This window comes from Nymphaea colorata, chromosome 9, assembly GCF_008831285.2.
Source record: "Nymphaea colorata isolate Beijing-Zhang1983 chromosome 9, ASM883128v2, whole genome shotgun sequence".
Taxonomy (NCBI): Eukaryota; Viridiplantae; Streptophyta; class Magnoliopsida; order Nymphaeales; family Nymphaeaceae; genus Nymphaea; species Nymphaea colorata.
In genome coordinates, this window is record NC_045146.1 from 10,753,774 (window position 1) to 10,776,097 (window position 22,324).

The following is a 22,324-nucleotide window of genomic DNA, read 5'->3' on the forward strand; positions in this document are numbered from 1 at the left end:
CATGGGCATCTTGTTGTCACCTTCAAGTCACGTTCTACCCCAAATTAACGCAAGAAGAAGATCATGGTGCATTCTTCCTCACCCACAGGAAAGTTTAGAGGGCGGATCTTCAACCGGAAAGACTGCCTAGAAAAACTCTCACCCGTGGTTCTAGCGAAGTCCCTCAAAACATCAATGACATCCAACAGCCCTAAAACCAGGCAAGTACCTATTTGCTCCCAAGTGCTACCTTAGGGTTGTTCATGCGAAGGACAAGACTCTACTCAGTTTAGCGTGCGAGGGAACTTGGCGCTTCCATTCGGTCATCTCCGGGCATGGTGTCCTTGTTTATTCGGCCAAAACACAAGCATAGGCCCGTTCTCGTCAACCACTGGTTCTAATTGGGATATCTTATTGGTGTTGGGAACTTGGAGGAAATTAACCACAACCGACCATTTTGAACGTCTACTTCCTCTCGCTTAGACTGAACAAGAACCGAGTGACTGGCAACCATTCCGAGCCCGCTCTCTTCCTTTCGAGCATTGAACGTCAATCAACCCAAAGCCCAAGGAGATCACCCTAGCATTGCATCCTTGTTGGTCAGGTTTTAGCCAGGTCGGAGGACGGGCGAAAGCGAAGTATTGACAGCCGGATTCCATCGCGCGGGCGGTGGTGCCAAGCTTTGCTAGCCGGGATCCTATTGTTGACAGTTTCCTTGCTTTTCTGGATGCTGTTGGACTGACCGAATATTTTGAAGGTGTATTCCAGATTTGCCCTTGTGATAATGTGCTCCTCCTCAACCGTTATCTCCTCACGCTGCCACCTCACAAGGTAACGACTCTCTCTCCTTTGAATTAGGGAGCTAGCTCGCCCACGCCCTTCCAAACCGATAACTCCCCTTGCCACTTTATCCCGCATCCAAAAGGCAAGTCCCGACTCGTCATCCCCCCTCATATCCGTTCTTAAATTCCAGCCCTCAATACCCTTCTACCAAAATAGGAAACTGTCACATCATTCCATAACCGACCCCTCTATCCCACATGCTTTCCATCTTCCTCACTTCCCATAGCCGGCCTTACACCATAACCGCTCCTAGAAAGGAAACCACCCACGCGTCCCACCTCATCCTTCCATCAATCCACCCTTCCATAATGGTCTCTCATCCTTTACCTCCACAACGCATGGCCCTACTTACCTTTTCCAGCGTAACTCCCTCCACCTCATCACTAGTCGTTGCCAAGTGAAGGTCTCTCCTAACTTAGAGGAGAGCTAGCACCTTGTGCATCCAACCCTAACCCTAATCACCCTTGCCCGAATGTACCCTTGACCGAACCCAGCTAGGTCAATCTCAACCTAGCCTCCTTCCCTATCTGAGTACCATCCTAGCCCTACTTGCCTCACATCCCCTCACCCAAGGCAGACCACCCCTACTACGGGGCCGATCAAGGAGCAACAGCAGCAAGGCATGCCGCATCGCAAGGTGGACATCATCCTTTGGGCATCAAGCAGCCATCGCTGTGAGAATCACTCAATCGTCGCTAGGAGTGGCCAAGCATCATCCGCACTGTTGCTGCTATACTCAAGGGCAGCTCATTGCTGTCGGTTTTCACCTCGAGTTCTCTGCTGCCCCAACGCTAGGACCGACTGGCAGGTATACTTCTCACCCTCCTATAGCAGCGAGGTTATCAGGGTGTTCTTTGTTTCTACCTGGCTTTTGCCTTGGCATCTGCAACGGTAGCACAACCTTCTAGCATGTATGACAGGGTGGATGAATACATGATATGAATGATCTATGAGTGAGCTATGAGTGAAGTTTTGTATCACACGTGATTGTAATAGCCTCACAACCTTCTAGCATTTTGTTGTAGGTGCAGCTTCTTTGGGCGGGTAACTTCTCCTATATTCACTGTCCTAGGGAATGTTTGAGCCGGGGTGACTGTCCGGCCGGGTATCTTATTGTATATAAAACTTGTTTTTGGTTGTCTTACGGTTCCTCTAAGAGATCTTGGGAGAGGATATCATCTAGCAGAGGTCTTGGTCGACATCGGGTCTGGTCCTTAACAAGGAGGAAGGGGCACGGGCTCAACTTTGCCATTGGTTCAGGACCTGAGTTGTGGGTCCTCAACCTGGTTTGCAACCCAAACAATTGGTTTGACCCAGAATTTGGTAGGTTTTGAGCCAGGTTTGGACCCAATCAACCTTGGGGTGTGAGCCAGGGAGCAGGACTGGTTTGTCTCTTTCCCTCAAGGTCGAATTGAGCGCTGGATTTAGATTTAGGGTTAGTTCAAACCTATTTTTTTGGTCCAAATGCTGATCCAATACCTATACCATACCAAATCAGATACGAAAAAAGCCCCAATTTTGTGTTGAGCCCAGCCAAGACCAGGCCATATTATCGAATCCTAAGTGAGCCTAAATCAGGATTACATTATGCACAACTCGCTTGTGGATCATTTCTATTCCAATTCGGGTCCAATGACTTATTACAAGCCCAATCTAGTCAATTTCCAATAAGATCCTAATCTAAGCCTGTAGTATGACCACCTAGGCCATCCCACCATCGATGAGCCTACATTTGACCACCTCCAGCTTGGACCATATGTGAACTAGCCTTAGCTACATATCCCTCATATGTGTCATCCCAGGGCAACCTATGTTCACCCACAACCCCTAGGCAGTGCCCTTCAATACCCAGCACCGCCACACGATCCAAATGCCAAAACACCACCATTCGCTAGTTTGAACGGTCACATACTACACACAGGGATCATCAGTCAGCTACAACACCATAGGCACCATAGCAGTATGTATTACGAGATGAGTAGGAGGCTCCCTTGAATATGGTGGATAGAGCTGCAGAAGGCACGCAAGCGAAAGGGACAACAAAAGATTCATCTTTGGGAGGATATGAAGCAGTTGATGAGGCCCAAGTTTGTTCCTTGGAATCATGTGCAATGAGCCTACCGCCAGTACAACCATCTGCATAGGAGACTAGTACCATGCAGGAGTACACCGAGAAGTTCCATTGGCACTCCCTTTGGGTTCAAATCCATAAGACATTAGAGCAATAGATTGCCAGATATACTGCTGGACTACACCATGCTATTTTTGATGAATTTGCTTGTGCTTATGTTACATCTTTAGATCAAGCTATCTCATATACATTAAATGTACATGACAAATTAAAGAGTGGTAGTGAGTGCGTCCTTCTGGACCTATAAAGTCAAACAAGTATAAGTTGGGTCCTCTAGTCAAGGGAGCAAGCTCCCTAAAGCCTTGAGAAAAGTCTAAGTTCAAGAGTCAGAATAGGAATGATAGGCCCTACATTTAACACTAGGTCTAAAACCCATAGTTCGATTTCCGACACTAAGTGTTTCTGTTGCCATAGGTCTTGCCATATTACATCTCAGTGTCCAATAGTTGCAGCGCATGCACAAGATGATGAGGATCATGACATGGATGGGCAGTCTCAGTCGTCAGCGAGTGAGTGTCCTAAAGGAGATGGTGACTTTGTAGAGTTTGATGGGAGTGATGTCAATAATTTGGTTTCAGTCAAGTTTGCCATGACTACTCGTGACTCGGATACTAATACATGGTAGTGAAATGGCATATTTCACACACATTACAAGTGTGATGGTCACATTTGTGATGTGATGATTGACAATGGGGCATGCGAGAATATAGTGTTAGCCTCCTTGGTTGATCTTTTGAACCTTAAGATAGAGAAATACCATCATCCCTACACATTGTCATAGTTCAAGAAATAAAATGAGTGTCCTATTGTGAGTCGGTGCCTAGTTAAGCTATTGATGGAATCACATTGCAAGGATAGTGTGTGGTGTAATGTAGCTCCCATGGATATGTGTCATGTGTTGTTAGGGAGATCATGACAGTACGATAGGAAGGTCATCCATGATGGCTGCAACAACATCTACACTTTCAAGATGTATGACAAAAACATTAAGCTTCTACCCTAAGAGTTAGGGTACCACACCATAGGAAAACCGATCAAGGCAGTAGGTTTTACTGGTCTATCCTAGAATGAGTTTCTAAATTCTTGTAGGAATGATGATTATAAAATTTATGTTAACAAGTCCACTGGTATGACTCATTTCTAAATTGTTTATGGTAGAACCCTTGTGCATGTTGTTCATTTTGCTCCCACCCCTTAGGTTAATCTATCACCATCTGCCGTCAGTTATATTGTTGAGGACAACACATATTTGATTGATTTGACGAGTGATTTGAACATATCACCCATCTTTAATATTTCGGATCTTTCAGCGTATCATGAGCCATCAAATTTTTCGGAGCCCAATTCTTTTCATCCAAGGGAGAATGACGCAGGGCGGAACCAAGGGGACCTGGTAGGTTTTCACTGATGCATCCGTGCATCCGTCCCTAATGAGAGCATCAATTGAGAACTTCAACAAGGATTCATGCACGGGTTGAAGCTCAGAACTTGAGGAAGTACATGTGAGGAGGTCCACGGGTGCAACGAAGGGGCAAAAGTAGCATAGTTTTAGCCCTTTCTAGGACTAGTTAGTCATTTTGAGATCTTATTTGGTATTTGGACCCTTGTTATCATTTGGGATCCGGATTTCATAATTGTAGATACAATTCTCTTTTGTCTTGAGTGGAGGTATAAGTACCTCACGTGAGAATTTAGGGCTTTAGTTTTTGAGTTTAAGAAAAGAGGAAAAGTGGGTTATAGAGTAGTTTTGATATCGTTTATTGATTTTCTATGTTATTCTTCAACTCTTCAATTAAGATTTGTTGATTTCTGATTTGGAGGAGAAAATACTCCTTACCACTGCATCACTTCCGTTACTAGGGGAGCTCAAAGTTGTGCTAACATGTGCATCAATTGCGTGCAGGGGGAAAGGAGGTGCCAAATAAAGAATACAAAAGTGAAGAAATAGCAATTTTGTGCACAATCTTCTGATTGAGGGGGGTTCGTAGTGCACCGCTGATCTCCTACGCTGCTACGCAGGCAATCCTTTCGAACAACATATGCTGCTTTACAATTTTTTTTTTTTTAGAAATATTATCGTGTTCGATACCTTGTCAATATGATGCTAGACACATGTATGTATTCATGAAATTTTAATGCCAATTTAAATTGAAAATTATAAAGTATACTTAACTTTTATGAAACAACAAAAGCACAAATAAATTTAATTTCGTTGATTTAACTGCTTATGTTACACAAAAAAGTAGCTGTTAAATAGAAGAAACTTGAACATGCGTGCCTGCGTTTTTGCAAAAAATTCAATTTAAATCCTATTATTTCTCAAATAAAAAACGCATCGGGTAGGGTCCGGTCGGATCGGTCCAAGGCTGGACAAACTCGGGCAGGAGGCTCGGAGGCTCTTTGTTGAATACCTATTTGAAGCCCTTAACATTAACTTTTTAATCTAATTTTTCCTACTATGGTGAGATTTTTGCTCGTAATGAAAATCCCGAAAACGAGCTCAAGGGCAGAGACGTGGTCCTGGGGTCAGCGTAAGAAATGCTGCCCACTTCACCGACCCAGCAATACGGTTCGTCCGAGTCATCGATTCGTTCTCGTGGATAGGATTCCAACTTCCAAGACGATGGGAGGGTGCTGGGAGCCACCCAGTGGCCGAGGAGGAACTGCGCTTCAGGAGCAATGGCGAGGGCAGCTATTTTCACGGCGTGTGGCGCAGCACCTTCTGTAACTTCAACCATCTTTGGCTTCAGATTGCAGCTCACTTGTCCCACATGCTCTTATCCGAAGCCCGCCAACTTGTCCTCAGTCCCTCAATTGTGTTCTTCATTGGAGAGTTCCCCACCCACTTCAACTTCCTTCACTTTGCATAAGATCAAGATTTCTTCCAGAATGGGAGGACAAAGGTCTAAAGGAACGGGTAAACAAATGCAGCAACTATTTGGGGGCGCAAATAGCTAATTAACCATGTTCAATGTTCTTGGAGAATTGTTGTTTCAGTTCCTTTTTCCTTTTTCTATTTCGTAACTTTTTGAATGACTTTTCTTCTTCAAAATTCACAATTATGTGTGGCAATTAGAAAGGAATAATCAAATAGAAGCAGATTTTCCCGTTTGACCGAATTGGCTATTCTTTAAGAATACTCAATTACACAGTTTCTGATTTATTGTTTTCTGTGTTGTTTTTTTCTTGTATATAGTAAGGATCGCCATTTATGTTAAGTAATCAAAAGAAGGCAAATACGCACTTCACTATTTTGATTACCGATTTCACTCTATTGCCTCATTCCGTTACATTATTTTTTTCCTTTCAGAAGGGCGTTTTATTTCACAATTTCGTTTCAAAGAAAAGTTGAAAGTCTATAGAAAGAGAAACCAAAAACCTGATATTAAGGAAGCAAATATTCATCGTGCCATGTTTAGCATTCTAAGTACAGTATCCTTAATTGCTTCTTTCTGTTTCATATTCATTATTTTCTCGAAGGACTTTATTGAGCAGGCCGGACGATATAGAGGTAAATTTTGTTCGAACATCCACATGACTCTTTCATCAATGCCTTTTCAGTGGAAAAATCCACATGACTTCTTTCCTGTTCCATGTAATTGCAGTTGACCCTTAACGGTAGAGAGCTTATTATGAGGTTTTAGATAAGTGCAGAGTATGAATTCATGTGAAGTAATCTCTTCATTTGTGCTGTTTATATATGTAATGATATTGTGGATTCTTTTTATTCTTCTGTAGTTGCATTTAGCACTGGACAGAATGGGGGAGCAAGTAAGGAGATCCTGGTGCAACATCTGCTTGTGAGCGAAGACAACGCTAAGCTCCTTTTGGAGATTCAGAAAAAGATTGCTGCAGGTTGGCTGGTGTTCTTTCTTGACTATTGCTTTTTAATTCTGAGAACCATGCTCCCATACTATGTGACTTTTTGGCTCACTTGTTTATCTCTACTTTTCTGCGGGCAATCTATTTTCATTACTCTTCGTTGTACTATTTCAAGGGTTTCTGTATAATAGTCTCCAGGACGTGAAACTATGGATGAAGTTCTCACCTAACGTGTTGCTTAGTAAGAAAAGTTTCACATACTGTTAGCAGTCTGGTCAAAGAAACAGTCTGGGATAGGAGGTTTTAGGTTTACAAACTTTGTTTGGGACAGCTTTGCATTTGCAATGTACATTATGATGCTGAAAGATTAACTGAAGTAGAAAGGAAATTGAAACCTTTAGTCAGTTGAATCCGTCAACCTAACGTTCCCATGCAGACCATTAAGTTGATCAAGGGGCTGCATGTAAGAGCTAATTTGCATGATCAGTGCATAGGTTGTTGCACAATTGCAGATGCCAGTGCACGGCAGAGCAAAAGGTTGCTGGTTGTCAGTTGGATAATGGTCAGCCTCCCAAGCTAACATGTTTGGTAACTAGCCTTTTGGACGAGGTGTACAAGTTATAGGTCTAGGCCAAGGCATTTGCAGTGGCATGTTTTGAGAATACGTTGTGGTTGTTCATTCAAGAATCACTGTGAGTTCTGGGTACTGATTTTCAAATAATTTGAAATGCGAACGTTATTTTGACCTGTATATTGGACGAGTATGCACACTTGATAAATGAAGGCACTTGCTTACAATCGTGCTTCCACATAATCAGCAACTAGATAGTGTACCATTTTAACGAGCTGAGAAATAATAACCATGAACAGGAATTTTACATGCCTTAAAAGTACCACTTATTCTGTTAATGAAGTGGAATGGCTAGTTGATGTTTTGCTCAAATGATTTTCTGCTTTTTTGTGGAGTATATTCCTGAGTAATGGTGCAAGCTAACCACTTACTGGATGCAAACTTTCTACTTCTTATCTCGTAACGAAACTTGTCTATTTTTATCTCGATGAGATTGTAGCAGACTAGCTTATCTCTTAGTCAATCACGACGTTGTTTATCCATTTACCATGCATTCCTCACCCATTGATAAAGCAATGGAACTGTGGAAGTTTTTGCAACTCTAGCAACAGCGTTCATTAATTACTTGTTCATTTAGGTGTGGATTTAAGTGACTTGGCAGTGGAGTACTCAATTTGCCCATCGAAAGAAAATGGTGGAATGTTGGGCTGGGTACGTAAAGGACAATTGGTACGTCTTGTTATTTTTATGTGCCAACATTTTATTTGGATAGATCTAGGTTCCTTTCTGGTCAAAATGATAAAATTTATGTGGATGATTGTGATCAATTAAAACATAAACTAGTATCTGCTATAGCCTTGTTGAAGACTGTGATAAAATGCATTAAGGTTGTGAAATAGTTGAAATCTCTGCTTTGCATTTTCATTGATAAGTATTATATTCTAAAATCAGCCTCAAGCTTCAGAATTATGAGAGAATAACAAGGAGTAGAAATCACCAACAGTAATCAGATTTTGGAGATAGACTAATGCTATTGCTGTTGGAGCCACCTGATAATGTCAGTAAAATATTTCGATGCCAACAAATCCCTGATTAAATTGTGATGTTATCCTCTTTTTATTCCAGAATTTTCCCAATCCTCTTTTCCTTATTTAGGTCTCTCATGTCCCATACTGAAACTTTTTGAACTTTGATTAACATTTTCCTTTCATTTTCATTTTCTTCTTTAAATATTTTAAGACTTATATTTCCTAAAGGAAAATGCTACAATATCTATAATTTGAATTTTTTTTTATTTAAAGATTTCCAATAATTTCAGTGGATCTTCCTAGAGCTACATTTTCAAAAGCAAACCATGGGAGATGTGTTCCCTCCGTACAGAAGTCTGCCAAAAAGAATAAAAAAGTCTTTCAAAATATTGTCAAACTCTAATATACTTAGTACCCTTGGCAGATTTTATTTTGTTAGTGCACAGCTTGTTAGTGATTCGTTGACTTATGAAAAGTGATTTTGGTGTACATATGATAGTTTGTCTCATTTCATCTGCTTGCATGTAGGGAAAAGTGCAAAGACGTTCAATCAATTCCCAGTTATGCGTTTTGCTATTTGATTATGAATCTTAAGTTTTTTGTGTTAATTTTTGTTTAAGATGGCTCACATGCATATGTGAATGCTTAGACAGACATGCATGTGCATGCACATGATCTGAGTAACAAATTGGTATGTGCAGCCACAGGCACCAGAAATTTGTTCTCCATGCATCCAAAATGGGGTCGTTTGATGTTTATATATTTTCAAATACATATATATATATATATATATATATATATATATATATATATATGTATATATATACATATATATATATATATATGTTCGTGCATGTTAAGACGTACTACAAGTCATCAGGTCAGCTTCCTTATTTCTTACAAGGCATCAGAGCAAATGTTACCCTTGGGACTTGCGAGACTTTTTTCTGTCTTCTTGTTCCCAGGCACCTCCTTTCATGAGGATTGATTTTCAGCACTTATCTTGTGCCTATTGTTCTTGTTTTCTTTCTCACTTTCAGACTTGTTGCTCTATGTTCTTGGTGTCGTCAATCGGTACTGTTTCTGTTCTGGTTATGTCTTTGGTATCATTAACCTCTGTTACTTGGTTACTTGATTGTTTTTTAGTAGTCTTATTGTTGTTTCAATTTTGTGCTGTCTTTGTCTACTTTATGTCATAAAGACAATCCAACTATATCATGTTAGATCTGAGTCAGACTCATCTCAGTTCATATTTGAACCCAATAATCACATCCTTTCTCTCTCCCTCTCTCTAATTATTATTGTCACCAATCTGTTTTTCCTGTTTGTGTCTCTTGTCATGGAATACCACCTAATAAAAACTAGCTTTTGCTCCATAGATATTGTTGAGAGTTAATATAAGTAGAAGTCCTTTTACTAAAGAGATGGAAGTCATGGGCCTCTTTTAGTACATAGTCATAAGTCGTAGGTTAAAGTTTATTAATGTGGGAGCTCTTCTTTAGTATTTATGCTTTATAGTTTGGACTGTTTTCGTGATTCTGATTGCCACCACTTAATCCCTTTTTAACATGGGATTAGGGTTAGTGCAAAGTGATTCTCTCTCTTGTGTTTTTCTTCTTGTTCACTAAACCTCAATTCAATTGGAATCAAAGTTTCTTTAGGCAAAAAGTCAGCTTTTTCACTTTATTTGATGGGTCAAAGGACTCGAAACTGAATAATTCAATAAAAATAGGAACTGAAAATAGAAAACGCAGGTTAAGTAAGTGGTTCTGTTAATGCTAATAGTAGAACCCACTTCCTGGATTTATTGTGGATTACGTATAGCTCCAAATACCACACAATTTGGTCTGTATACTCTCACATGTAAAACTACCATGACCTAAAATTTAGGCTAAAGCACTCCACTAGGAACCCTACAAACCACCATTTCAAATCCAGCAGAAAATCAGGACTGACAAACATACCTGACTTAAAGATGATGCCTAAAACTAATCCTGGTCTGGTCATGACTTTTTCTAGTCGGTCCTACCTATTCTACTATAAGAAACCACTTAAACCAGAATAAAGTTCACGTTAATTCAGTCAAAGTTGGAATGATTAACAGCACCTAAACTAGCGTATTTATTAGAGAGCAAAAGGAATTTAATCAAAGCAAAAGGATTGGTTCTAAAATTAATCCCACTATGCTATTTGGTGTGATTTTTGCTTGAAGACCTTTAAAATAATAGTGGTCCATCGAAAACCAAGTAGAGATACACATTAGATTTTTGAATCTCTACCTAAGTAGTGAGTGTGGGTCGATCTATATGGAATGAGATTAAAGATAATTCCCACACTTTAAATGAAACTTAAATTTATTAATCAGTTAAACATATCTCAACAATAAGATGAATCCAAAGTCACTCTATCAAATCAAAACGTTAAATATGATTTCATACGCTAACGAATAAGAAGCAAAACAAAGAAAATCCGGAGCTGATTCTTCTTGAGGACTCTACGCTAATGCGTCAATGCTTCTTGCACTCCTTGTGCACCACAGGCACCAACATATCAAACTAAGGATTACAAACCTCACTTGATGCTCCAACAAAGGGCATGAGATAAGACGTGATTCCTGTGGTGCAAACCTGGATGGAGAAATCCAAGGATCCTTGGTTCAGTACCCCCTTTGTTTCAAGAATTCAAAAATTTTATCTGTTGAAAAATCAACAGTGTGGAATTCTTTTATCATTATTTTTGTTTTGAAATTATTGTGTTAGAAATGGGAAAGAAACAAAGAAAGGTGAAAAGAATGTGAAAAAATGTGATATTTTGAAGTATTGCCAAAATGAAAATATTGTGTTTTTATCATGTTTTTTCAAGAAACTATACTTTTTGACCTGTTTTAACTTCTTTATGTTTCTTTTCAGTTTTCACATTCTAATAATTATTTTTGAATTTGTAAGAAAGCTTGTAGCAAGCCCAAACCTTCATAAATTTTCTATTTACTTTTTATTGTGAATTCCGCATAGTTTATTGAGAAAAATAAACTTTCCAGTTAATACCCAATAGAAACCCAAGAATGATATTCGTAACAATGTTCCAAACTGTATAAATCCCATTTATTGACTGTATATTGCAAATGCAACCTCTTTTTGTACAATTTGTGCGGAGAATCTGGATATTATAAGAATGCCTCTGGTTGATGACAGTGTTCTTTTTATCAATGTGCCTATGGTTGATGGGGGCGGTCCGATATACAATAGGCATAATATGTGGTGGTCATAAATGAATTTACATGCATGTACCTGATTCTTGCTTGCATATCTGTGTCCATGCGCACATTCCTGAACTTTATTAGAAATGATTAAACCAGCCTGTCAACTGTATGTAAAATTATAGAAAGAAGCACATTCGTTTCACACTCATTTTCTTTAATTACATATTACTTTGAAATGAAGATCTATTATTTTTTACAAGGTTATATGATCAAGTTTTCTATGTTTGTGATTTTGTTTAGGTGAACTTTGCCTGTGTTATGACATTTCAGCTTCAGCATTCTTGTGTACAATTGCAGATAAATGAATGTAGTGAATTCTCTACAGGTGTCAGAGTTTGATCAGGCTGCCTTCAGTGCACCTCTTAATAAAGTTGTCAAATGCAAGACAAAGTTTGGGTGGCACCTGTTGCAAGTATTGTCTGAGAGGTCTGCCTACTGCCATTTTTTGCTCTGAAATAGTTGAGTTCTGGCAATTGGAGTGCTCACTGTGGCTTAGCCTGGGTTTCCCTGATAGTAGTGTTAGAATGTATATATGTAGGGTTATTCTATACCATTCTTGCTCTTTTGTTTTTCTGTACTTTTGCTGTTTTATTCTTTTTTTTTTATTTTATTTTATTTTCTGCTGCTCCCTTAGTAGGCTTGAGCTAGCTGTTCGCTTGCTCCAATTGATAGAACTTTAACTGTTGGAGCTAGCCCAACAGCTATCTGTTTGTCTGCCCTCTATCAATAGAGGGCATTCCTTCCTCATTTTACATCCTTCTTAGAGGATTATTTCTCTATTTTTCTTTTTCCTTTCGGCTCTCATTCAAATAAGCCTTTCAGTTTTGCATAATAGGGTACACCAAGTATTGTGCCTTTGTTCTGTTTGTGCTTCATCTCTTGGCATAGTACCTTTGGCATGTTTACATGTATCAGAGCTCAACCCTTTTTGGTAGACTGATTTTTCTTCATTATTGAGAGTGCTGTTGGCATAGTACCTTTGGCTTTTAGCTGGTCATAGTTTGGAAGTGTTTCCAAATGATCAAGTAGAAATTAAATGAAGATTCTAATGCAGAATTTTATCTTGCTAGGGAGGAATCACTGCTTGGAGAAATTACACCAGAAGAGTTGTACATGAAGATGCAACATCCAGATTTCATGGAGGAAGCTCAACTTCTAGATGTTCGAGAGCCTGAAGAAGTGTATGTTTTTGGTGTTCTATGTCACATGAGTGCTGGGTGTGGGTGCCGGCGTGGCGTATCCCAAAAAATTTGGGTGTGGGTGTGCGGCAAGGGTGTATATATATATATATATATATATATATAAATGCATGTATTCATAATATATATAATTTCAGCTTGTTTTTTAGCTTAATCTGTCTTTTTTTTTTTTACTTTTATTACTGTACACAAAGAAAGAAAGGGACAGAGAGAAGAAAGAAAGAGTAGAAAATATTTTGAACATGCATAAGAAATGATGTGGTTGGAGTGCGTGTCAGAGCCGCACCCGTATCAGCACCAGCACCAGTGTCATGTCTACATGGGTGTGGCCCCTTTTTTGAGAGTCTTTGTGACATAGTTGGTGATATTTCTTAGAGTGAATTTCTGTTTATATATTTCAATAACTTCATAGGCATGTGCAAAATATTAATCCTCCTGAACCAGCCATAAATATTATTTGAAATGTAGAATTGGTCCTTGCATCACATCATTCATACAGGATACCATGTCAGCCACCTTTCGAGCTGTACAAGTTTTTATGCTTTTTAAAAGGATTAGAAATCATATTTGCATAGAGAGAGTTACTAACCATGCTGTAAAGACTTGTACATAACCTGTTTTAGATTTACTTTTTATGTTCATTCCATTTTTTCAGACAGTGCTGTAGCGTCTCTTCCAGGATTTAAAGTTCTTCCTCTCCGCCAGTTTGGAAGTTGGGGGCCTAACATCTCCAATGAGTTTGATCCTGAGAAAGACACCTATGTTCTGGTAAGAATCCCTTGTTTAGTCCCTGGTTTGGAAAGTAAGTCCTAATATTCCACAATTAATGCACCCAAAGAGTAGTTGTGTCAAATTTGTAGAACAACACATGCAACTCCTGGATGGAGCTCTGGTTGCTGTGGGAATACCGTAACTAAATCATTTAATTCTGTAACCTGGTTTTGTTCTGCATATTTCCTATAGAAATCCATCCTAAATTTATAGATAACTTTGTTCAAAATTTGGTCATCCTGGTCAACCTGATTGGCACAATTTATTGAATGCTTCTCATTCTGATAATTTTCTAATTTTCTTTCCATTTGGCAGTGCCATCACGGTATGAGATCATTTCAGGTTGCACAATGGCTGCAGACTCAGGTAACTTTAATTAAAGAATATAGTTCAACCCATGGACCTAAGTGAATAAAGGGAGCATGTGTTCATCAAGCCATAGACGTGAACCCAGCTAGACGTGATTCTTCAATAACATAGTGTGATTTTCTCCAAGACATGATCATAGTGTGATTTTCTCCAAGACTTGAAAGAACTTATTACGTGATCAATGCTGAATATCTAAGTTTCTTTCTCAAGTTGCAAGTTTCAACTGGTTCTACTGAACAATTAAATAACTATATAACAAAAGATATATATATACATATATGCACAGACACACTATATATATATATATATATATATATATATATATATATATATATATATACTCACTGCACATACAACCATTGTCACATAAAACGCGTATTATTCGAAAAAAACGCATATATACCTGAGAAATCAGTCACCCGTATTAAATGACAATTAAATGCTTCTTTTAAAAAAAAACACCTGAAAATAAAAAACGTGAAAAAAGGGTATTATTCGCATTTTTTCATATTTTTTATTAATTTTTATTTTTTTATAATTTTCAAGATTTATTAAATGTTTTAAATTTTTTTTTAAATTTGCCGAGATTTTCTCAAGATATTCTTGAGATATACAACTTTATCGTATTATACCCGATAAATTCCTCGCCGTACAATACCCATACACGATATATGTGACAACGCATGCAACTAAACTTGTCTGAAAAATTTCCGCATCTGCACCTGCACCAGAATCCACATCTTGCACCCATGTGACATAGGCAAAAAGCAACAAATGGTCTGTCTTTCTTCTACGAAAGCTAAGTATCATGCCATGGCATCTATAACCTTGGAAATAGTTTGGCTACGCCAATTGCTGTTTGATATGAAAACAAGAATAGAAGGACCTGCCAAGTTGTATTGTGATAGTAATATGAAGCATATAGAAATGGATTGCCTCTATATTTGTGAAGAATTTCTGAAGAAAACAATTGATTTTCCATGTCTCCTTTAAATTCCAACTGGCTGATTTTTACACTAAACCATGTTCACCTAGTTGTAAATATGGTATATATTATATATATGTGTGTGTGTGTGTGTTTGTATGTGTGTGTGTGTGTATGCGTGTGTGTGTGTATGTATATATGTGTGTGTGGGTGTGTGTTGTGTGTGTATACACACACACACACATACATACATACATACACAAACACACACATAGACACATACATGTATGATTTTTATGTATTTTTCAGATTTTTTTTTTGATTTTTTTGTATTATTTTTTCAGTTCCAGCCCTTCTGGTACTTTGGCTAGCTCTTGTTAGCATTTCTCTCTCTCTTAACTTATTAATTATTCTTTGTGTATATATAGGTCACTCTTGGTTATCTAATGTAAGCTGTTTATAACAGCCTTTTAGTGATTCAATAGTACAATCATCTCTCCTTTTCTTCTGTTGTGTCCAGACATTAGTGCCTAGCTGTTCTTCTTCTCGGAGATAATCATTGTGAGTCACATTTTCATTAAGTTTGTTAAGTAGGGGCTAGTTGATGTTGTACCCTGTTGGTTGTGCCTTAGTGTGTTCTAAAAAGCCCCAGCACTCATTCTTCATTCTTCTCCTGCTTATTACAATCTGATTACACTCTTTTCCTCACTCTCTTGCTTTTTAGTATTCCCTTCCACTTTTTTCTTAAACTATTGTGAGTTCTGTAAACTGAGCGAGTGAAATGCTTAAGGCAATAAGGTCTTCTGTACCATGAGAGTATAATTGCCTCAAGTAATAGTAAAGCTACTGTGAGTTCTGTAAGCTGCGCGCGTGCAATGCTTAAGGCAGTAAGATCTCCTGTACCATGAGAGTATAATTGTATTAAGTAATCATAAAAACATCTGCATGTTTAGGATCCTCAGGTAAACTACCTGCAAGGAACATCGTTGGAAAGATAAGTTCCTTTGCCTGTCTACTCTTAAACAATTATATATATATATATATATATATATATATATATGACCATCAACTTTTGTTGTCAAGAACAAAATTTGCTGCTTCTATCAGCAGAAAAACCATCTCTTCATCAGCTGAGATTTTCTGTTTGCTTCTTTAGTCAGTCCCATTCTCATCAGCTGGCTAAAACCTTGAAACCACCTTAGCCTCCATTTATTCATGACCTCACGATTGCTGTTGATTCTTTAATCACTGCCATTCTCATCAAATGTCTCTGAAACCTTGAAATCGCCCTAACCTTTGGGTCTTGAAATGCTGGTTGTTTGTGACATTGCATAGGCTGGAACTGGCTGTCCTCACTTTGTGTTCCTGTTTCCTGCAGGGATTCAAGCGAGTATTCAATATTTCAGGAGGCATACATGCTTATGCAGCCAACGCAGATGCCTCTATCCCTATTTATTAACATGTTGAGTAAACTCCTTCTGTTTATGCATAACAGGACTTCCAATTTTGACCTTTTCATATTTTGGTTGATGTAGAGAATGAGAAGGACAAGGTGGCCAAGATGTTTTCCCTCATGCGTTACTTTATTTTATAGCTTTGCTTCTGATTGGTTCAGAAAGCACAAGGCAAGTGATTAGCAAAATACATGAATGGTACCTTTCTATTAGAACAAATGTTTCTTCTATATTCCCTTTTTCAAGATCATGTGAAATATAAAATGTCTGATCCTCTCCTTGAAAGTTTTATTGATTAAACAGGCTAGAAAGTTTTATTGATTAAACAGGCTACCTTGATTCTTATGTATTTATAGTACTTAAAGATGCCTGTGTTTAATTTTACTACAGTAGCAGTTCTGCATTCATAATTATAACTTCAATCGTATGAAAGGAGACCTGGGTACTGTGGCGTGCCTTCCTCTCCCATATTCCTTTCTGCACTGATATTGTCAATATTACTCATAATATGGCACCACTGGGTAGTCATCAAGTAGAGAACAGTGATGATAAAGCCAAAATATGTAATCAACCACTTGATTGCTAAGCTTGAAATCTAAGAACACAAATTATCCCAAAGTAGCATACAACACCCTCTCTCTCTCTGTCCCTGTAAATCCGAAACAACTTATGTCAGGGACGGAACTAATAAGCAATAAATCATAAGCTAAAGCGTTTTTTCTTCTTTTGGTTGTAATATAGCCCCGTAGATGTGACCTTCCAATTGATTCAAGTGCTTACACGATAACGACTTTTCAGGTTTACATTGCGTCATGCTTTTAGAACCTCAACAATTTGATTGTAAAGAATGAAAACCTTTTACATGGCCAACCTGAACCAGATCATGTTTTGCAAGAAACAAACACAATGAAAAAAACATATTATTATTTTCAGTTTAAATTTAAATCACCCTTAGGTATGTATTTTCAACTATCAGATACTGCCGATGGCCTAGGTCGTTTGGGATATTGGCCAGTGTCTCCTGCTCCCTCTCTCTTTTCCTCTCATGAATCTGGGAAGAAGATGGGGAGGAGACATTTCTCGCTTTTATACTGGATGGAATACGAACCTTACTTCGAGGCGGCCGATGGCTGGCCTAAGACTTGGGTTGAGGTTTAGACAAAACCTACTATAGTTCTATTTGTATTCAGCCAAACCAGTTGATTCGGTTTGATTCAAACTGAATCAATCATTTTTTTATGAACTGAACCGAATTGATCTAGTGACAACATTGGTCAAGCCAGCTATGGATTGATCGAATCTGAGGATGAATTGATCACATTAGCCTCTGAATTGTTCAAACCGACCACTAGTTTGGCTGAACCAGCTCTAGATCAGTTGAGTCAATCATCTTTGGATCCTGCCCCAGACTGGTTGGACCGGCCATCGAATGATCATATTTGTCGAGTCAGCCTGGAATTGGTCGATGTGATAACTGAACGGGTCCATTGCGTCTGAACTAGTCAAATCGTATTGGATTTTATGAGTCAGTTTCCAACTCGTCTATGACACATGCCTGACTCGTTTGTTTCACGTTCAACCCGAGACTCCTGTCAGACTCACCGATGGCTGGATATTCCTATATAACTCATCGAATCTCCATGCTACTTGCACTCGAGTCAAAGTTGTTGGGTCAACGTTTGACTTGAAACTCAAGTCCAACTCATTGAATATTTATCTGCCTCAGACTCCTGTTGGACTTTCCAAATCATGACTTGCTCGTGGGATTCATATTTGACTCATGTTGTAAGCTTAGATGCAAGCCGAGATGATAGATGCAAGCCAAGATGAGTGTTACGAAGGTTGAATTGCAGTTTCAAAAGAGAGAGAGAGAGAGTGTGTGTGTGTGTCACTCCAATGTCATTCACAGATGGATGGAAAAAAGATAAGATAGGGCAATGGAGGCAGATTTTTTCCTTTTGTTGGTAAAATCACTTTGACCAAGCGGAAGCGAAACAATTACATGCCTACTTAGTTAGCGTACACCGATCCGATCTGTCAATTTGCATACTGAGTAATTGGCACGCGGCATGACATAGCTTAATAGTTAATGGCTCTAATCAAGAACACTAGTCATAAGAAAACCTTCAAACCATATATTGAAGAGCCACAACTCTCATATTTTTTGTTTTAAACAACAAAAAAAGGTATACATAAATGTACAAACAAACCCCATCACACACAAAGTTTAAGGTTTAAGGGGCGTGCGTATGACATCAGACGATCCCTCCCAGCAGTCCCTTATCCTTCAAGTCACCTGATTAGCAAGCATCATCCGCTCCAGAATGAGAACTTAAAGAAGATAGATGCTCATAACATCATGAGAACCGCTGAGTACAATGAAAATTAGAAGAAGACCCCTTGTGACAGTTATATGTACATTGCAACTACGTGAAAGGCTGTTTACATGTAAATTTTTTCAATCATACACGCAGACCGTAATAAATGGGATATCATTGCGTGTACTCACTTCCGTTCTTCCGTTCTTTGTGTGGGATTTAGAGAGAGGAGACTTGACCTATCTGTATAAGGTTTGACCTTTCCTACTTCCTTTACTAGGGATAATTAGACCAAATTTTAGACTAAATGTTTCAATTCCTAAGTTTAAATGTCATCCAAAACCTAAGAGAGCAAACATACTCTAATTTGAAATTGCGTATGTTTTGACATCTAAATAGATCTCAGAAGTAGACTGATGAACAAGACGAATTAAGTTCATGTTTAGATCATCATAGATCAATGCAAAGCAAAATATTAAATCTAAAATGATGCATGTAAAATTAGGTCATATAAACTTGGAGTCAGGTTTTTATTGGGACTTGAGTGTAGGACATGGATCTATTTGGGGGAAATATGATATGATTTTAAATCTTAGAATCAAACTTCGAGAGATCCATGGTGTGCCACGTACAATAATTTTAAACCACATAAATTCACCTCTCAGTTTTTGCGTGAAAACCTAAACCTAGTTTGATCTTCATGCAATAACCATTTCAAATCATAGATTTCTAAAATGTTTTAGAGTTAAATTTTTTTCAAATGATTTCAAAAACCGTAGGTCATGTACCTATGGAGTCCAAACCTAATCCAACTCTTTAAGACCTAGCCCAGACCGGTCTTAGTGCCCACTACTTATAAACCAAGCACCATAGTCTAGACCTAGCCAATCTTTTTATATCCATCCAAATAAGATGAATGAAGATCATATCGAGAATCATGTGGTTTAAATAAGAGCAAACTCATATGCTCTAACTTGAATCAGGGGTCAAATATCTCACCAACCGTCCGTTTTTCATGATTCCAAACCATAGGAATTATAGATAATAGTTGCCAAATATAGTATAGGAGAAGCAAAAAACCTAGAGATTCCAAACCATTGGAATCATAGAGAATAGTTGCAAAATATAGTATAGGAGAAGTAAAAAAACCTAGGGATTTACGTTTAATCAAAGAAATTATGATAATTTTCATCGTACCTTTAATTTCTGCAAAATTTCTACTCTAGATGATTGCGGCACACACACAGGCGGATTCGGCAAGGTTTCACCATCAACAAGACTTTCTCTCTCCTCCCTCTCTTACTCTCTCGTTATCTCCTTTCCCCTTTTTTTTTCTCTCTCTTCTCCTCCAAATTACCGTGCAAAAAGGGGAAACAACTTTTTTATTGTAAAATATTAAGTTTTGTAATACTTTATCTTATTTTATTTATTTGATTTAAAAAAATTAATTAAGTAATAAGAGGAGATGACAGCGATTAGTTAGATTTAAGTAATTAATTACAATTTTGGATTAGCTTAGTAACTAAATCCTAGCTTAAGAGCTCTAATCAATCACTAATTAGTGTATAGGCTATTAAACTATCGTTAAGCTTAATCATGATTCACACAATTTAACCTCAGATTATTCAACTTCTAATCCTCCCATGGTTATGGTTGGTAATCACAAGTTTGCCACTGACCAATGACCAAAATGCTCAGGTCTCACTAGGTCTTGGAATGTTACAGTCTCCCAGCTTGACTACGAGTTTTATAATCACCAAACATCCTTTTTTTCGAGTATTATTTATTGGTATTATTAGTTCTTAATTTTAATATCATGACTTAACAATACTCATATAGGAACATAATAAGGTTCAAGAACTTCTAAGGCTAAAATAGTAACTCCTAATCTGATTTCAGCACTAAGGAGCTAGATGTTACACTCTTGCTCCCTTTAAGTAAAATTTTGTCCTCAAAATTTCTTGTGTCTACGTAAACAGTTGGGGATAGTGTTTTTGCATATTAGCTTTCAACTCCCAAGTACTGCTAGTGGCCCCATGGTGCTGCGATTCAACCTTTACTACTGGTGTTATTTTTGTTCTCAATATCCGTCCCTGCTCATCAATGATGTGAATTGGTTTTTTTATATATGTCAAATCTTTCCAAACTTTTAAATTATGATAGTTGACCACATGACTGGGATATGGTACATACTTTTGCAACGTTAACATGTTCAGATTTTATGAACTTGAGCGTACTGTTGTGGCATTGCTAGTCAGTGTGTTGTTTTACAAATTATTTCTAGAATTTTGAAAGGCCATCAAATTTAGGATTCAATTTACCATTTTCACTAAATCTGAAAATCCCTATGATTAGGGATATATGTAAAAATAAATGTTCTCCAACATCAAAACTCGGGGGTCATTATCTTTTGTTAGCACGGCTTTTTTGACGATCTTGAACCGCTGATAATTTGTTCCATATCTTCTTTGATTTAAACAACATAGTGCTGTAGAACTAGAGGACATTCTAATTTTCTATTACCAATCATCTCTATTTGTCAATCGGTTTGGGAGTATAATGCTGATCTTATACGTAGTCCCAAAGCAAGCTGAAGGGCTTTCCAAAACTGAGGTGAATTTAAGATCTCAGTCTAAAATTACTGTACGTGGCACACCATGCAATCGAACTATCTCATCAACATACCATTCAGCCAAATATTCCAATGACTGATTAACTTGTGATTTAAAATTATTCCAAACCACATGTATGTATTGCATACTTAATTTTGTCCACCAAAATTTTCATCAAGCAACTTGATACAGTTTATTCGCTCCTGTATGTATTGCATACTTAAAACCATGTAGTTTGTCCAAGAGTTTCCTTCTTACATCTGCATCATTTGGTATCCATAAACAGCCTTGGAAACAAACACTGTTGTTGCTGTGTGGAAAAAAGTCTGATTCATCTTTGACACTGAGCAATCATCTGACTATAATCAAGATCATTCTTTTGTTTCTATTGTATTATCTCAATTAGAGTACTTGGCATTGTTGAGCACAGGCAAGCATTCCTAGTGTTATATTGAAAGAAATGTTTGGAAATCAATTCCTCAATCAATTTCTACGTGTGAACTATCATACTTGCTACAATCATAGAACCTTTACGAATAAGGGCATCCATCAAAACATTTGCCTTACCAGGATGATATGATATCTTAAAATCATAGTCCATCAAATACTCCACCCAATGATGCTGCCAAAGGTTCAAATTTTTCTACGAAATCAAATAAATAGGCAACTTGTGATCTATAGATACTTCAGACTGTACATTGTAAAGGTAGTGCCTCAACATCTTTAAGTCACGAACTACTGCCTCAAATTCCAAATCATAGGTTGGCTAGTTATGGTCATGTGGATGTAATTGTCATGACACTACTATAAATCCTTCCTTTCCCGATGGAACAGCCAAAACCTATAGAAATGGAAATGGATGAGGAAGGGGAGGAGATGGATGCAGCTACCTCCTTAACTACCAAGTCTTGGAGAATTTTCCCCCTTTTGAGCTGGTGGATATGAATCTGTCCAGCCATGGGGACTAGCCAATGGCTGGGTGTCTATCTGAATTTAAAATTGAATTAAAATTTTAGAAAATAGGCTGAGGTGGATGCCACCTC

The 22,324-nt window shown here is 38.0% G+C and overlaps 1 protein-coding gene across 2 annotated transcripts; it reads left to right on the plus strand.

Moving 5' to 3' along the window:
• Nucleotides 1-5,550: 5,550 nt before the first annotated feature.
• On the plus strand, nucleotides 5,551-16,640 carry LOC116261255 (rhodanese-like/PpiC domain-containing protein 12, chloroplastic). Of its 2 annotated transcripts, none has more exons than XM_031639932.2 (8): nucleotides 5,551-5,870; nucleotides 6,692-6,808; nucleotides 7,984-8,057; nucleotides 11,959-12,059; nucleotides 12,704-12,814; nucleotides 13,492-13,600; nucleotides 13,919-13,969; nucleotides 16,276-16,640. In XM_031639932.2, the coding sequence occupies exons 1-8, from the start codon at nucleotides 5,633-5,635 to the stop codon at nucleotides 16,354-16,356; spliced, it is 882 nt and encodes a 293-aa protein (XP_031495792.1). In that variant the 5' UTR covers nucleotides 5,551-5,632; the 3' UTR covers nucleotides 16,357-16,640. The 2 variants fall into 2 exon arrangements, with proteins under 2 accessions (XP_031495792.1, XP_031495790.1); XM_031639930.2 differs by having other exon boundaries at nucleotides 5,557-5,870; nucleotides 7,984-8,075; nucleotides 16,276-16,570.
• The last annotated feature ends 5,684 nt before the right edge of the window (nucleotides 16,641-22,324 follow it).

Excerpts from the sequence above, each read along its gene's own strand:
- LOC116261255 (XM_031639930.2), top strand. The coding sequence starts at position 5,633 with ATGGCGAGGGCAGCTATTTTCACGGCGTGTGGCGCAGCACCTTCTGTA. Across the intron at positions 12,060-12,703 it reads TTGCAAGTATTGTCTGAGAG|GGAGGAATCACTGCTTGGAG; the intron begins GTCTGCCTACTG and ends TTATCTTGCTAG. Across the intron at positions 13,970-16,275 it reads CACAATGGCTGCAGACTCAG|GGATTCAAGCGAGTATTCAA; the intron begins GTAACTTTAATT and ends TGTTTCCTGCAG.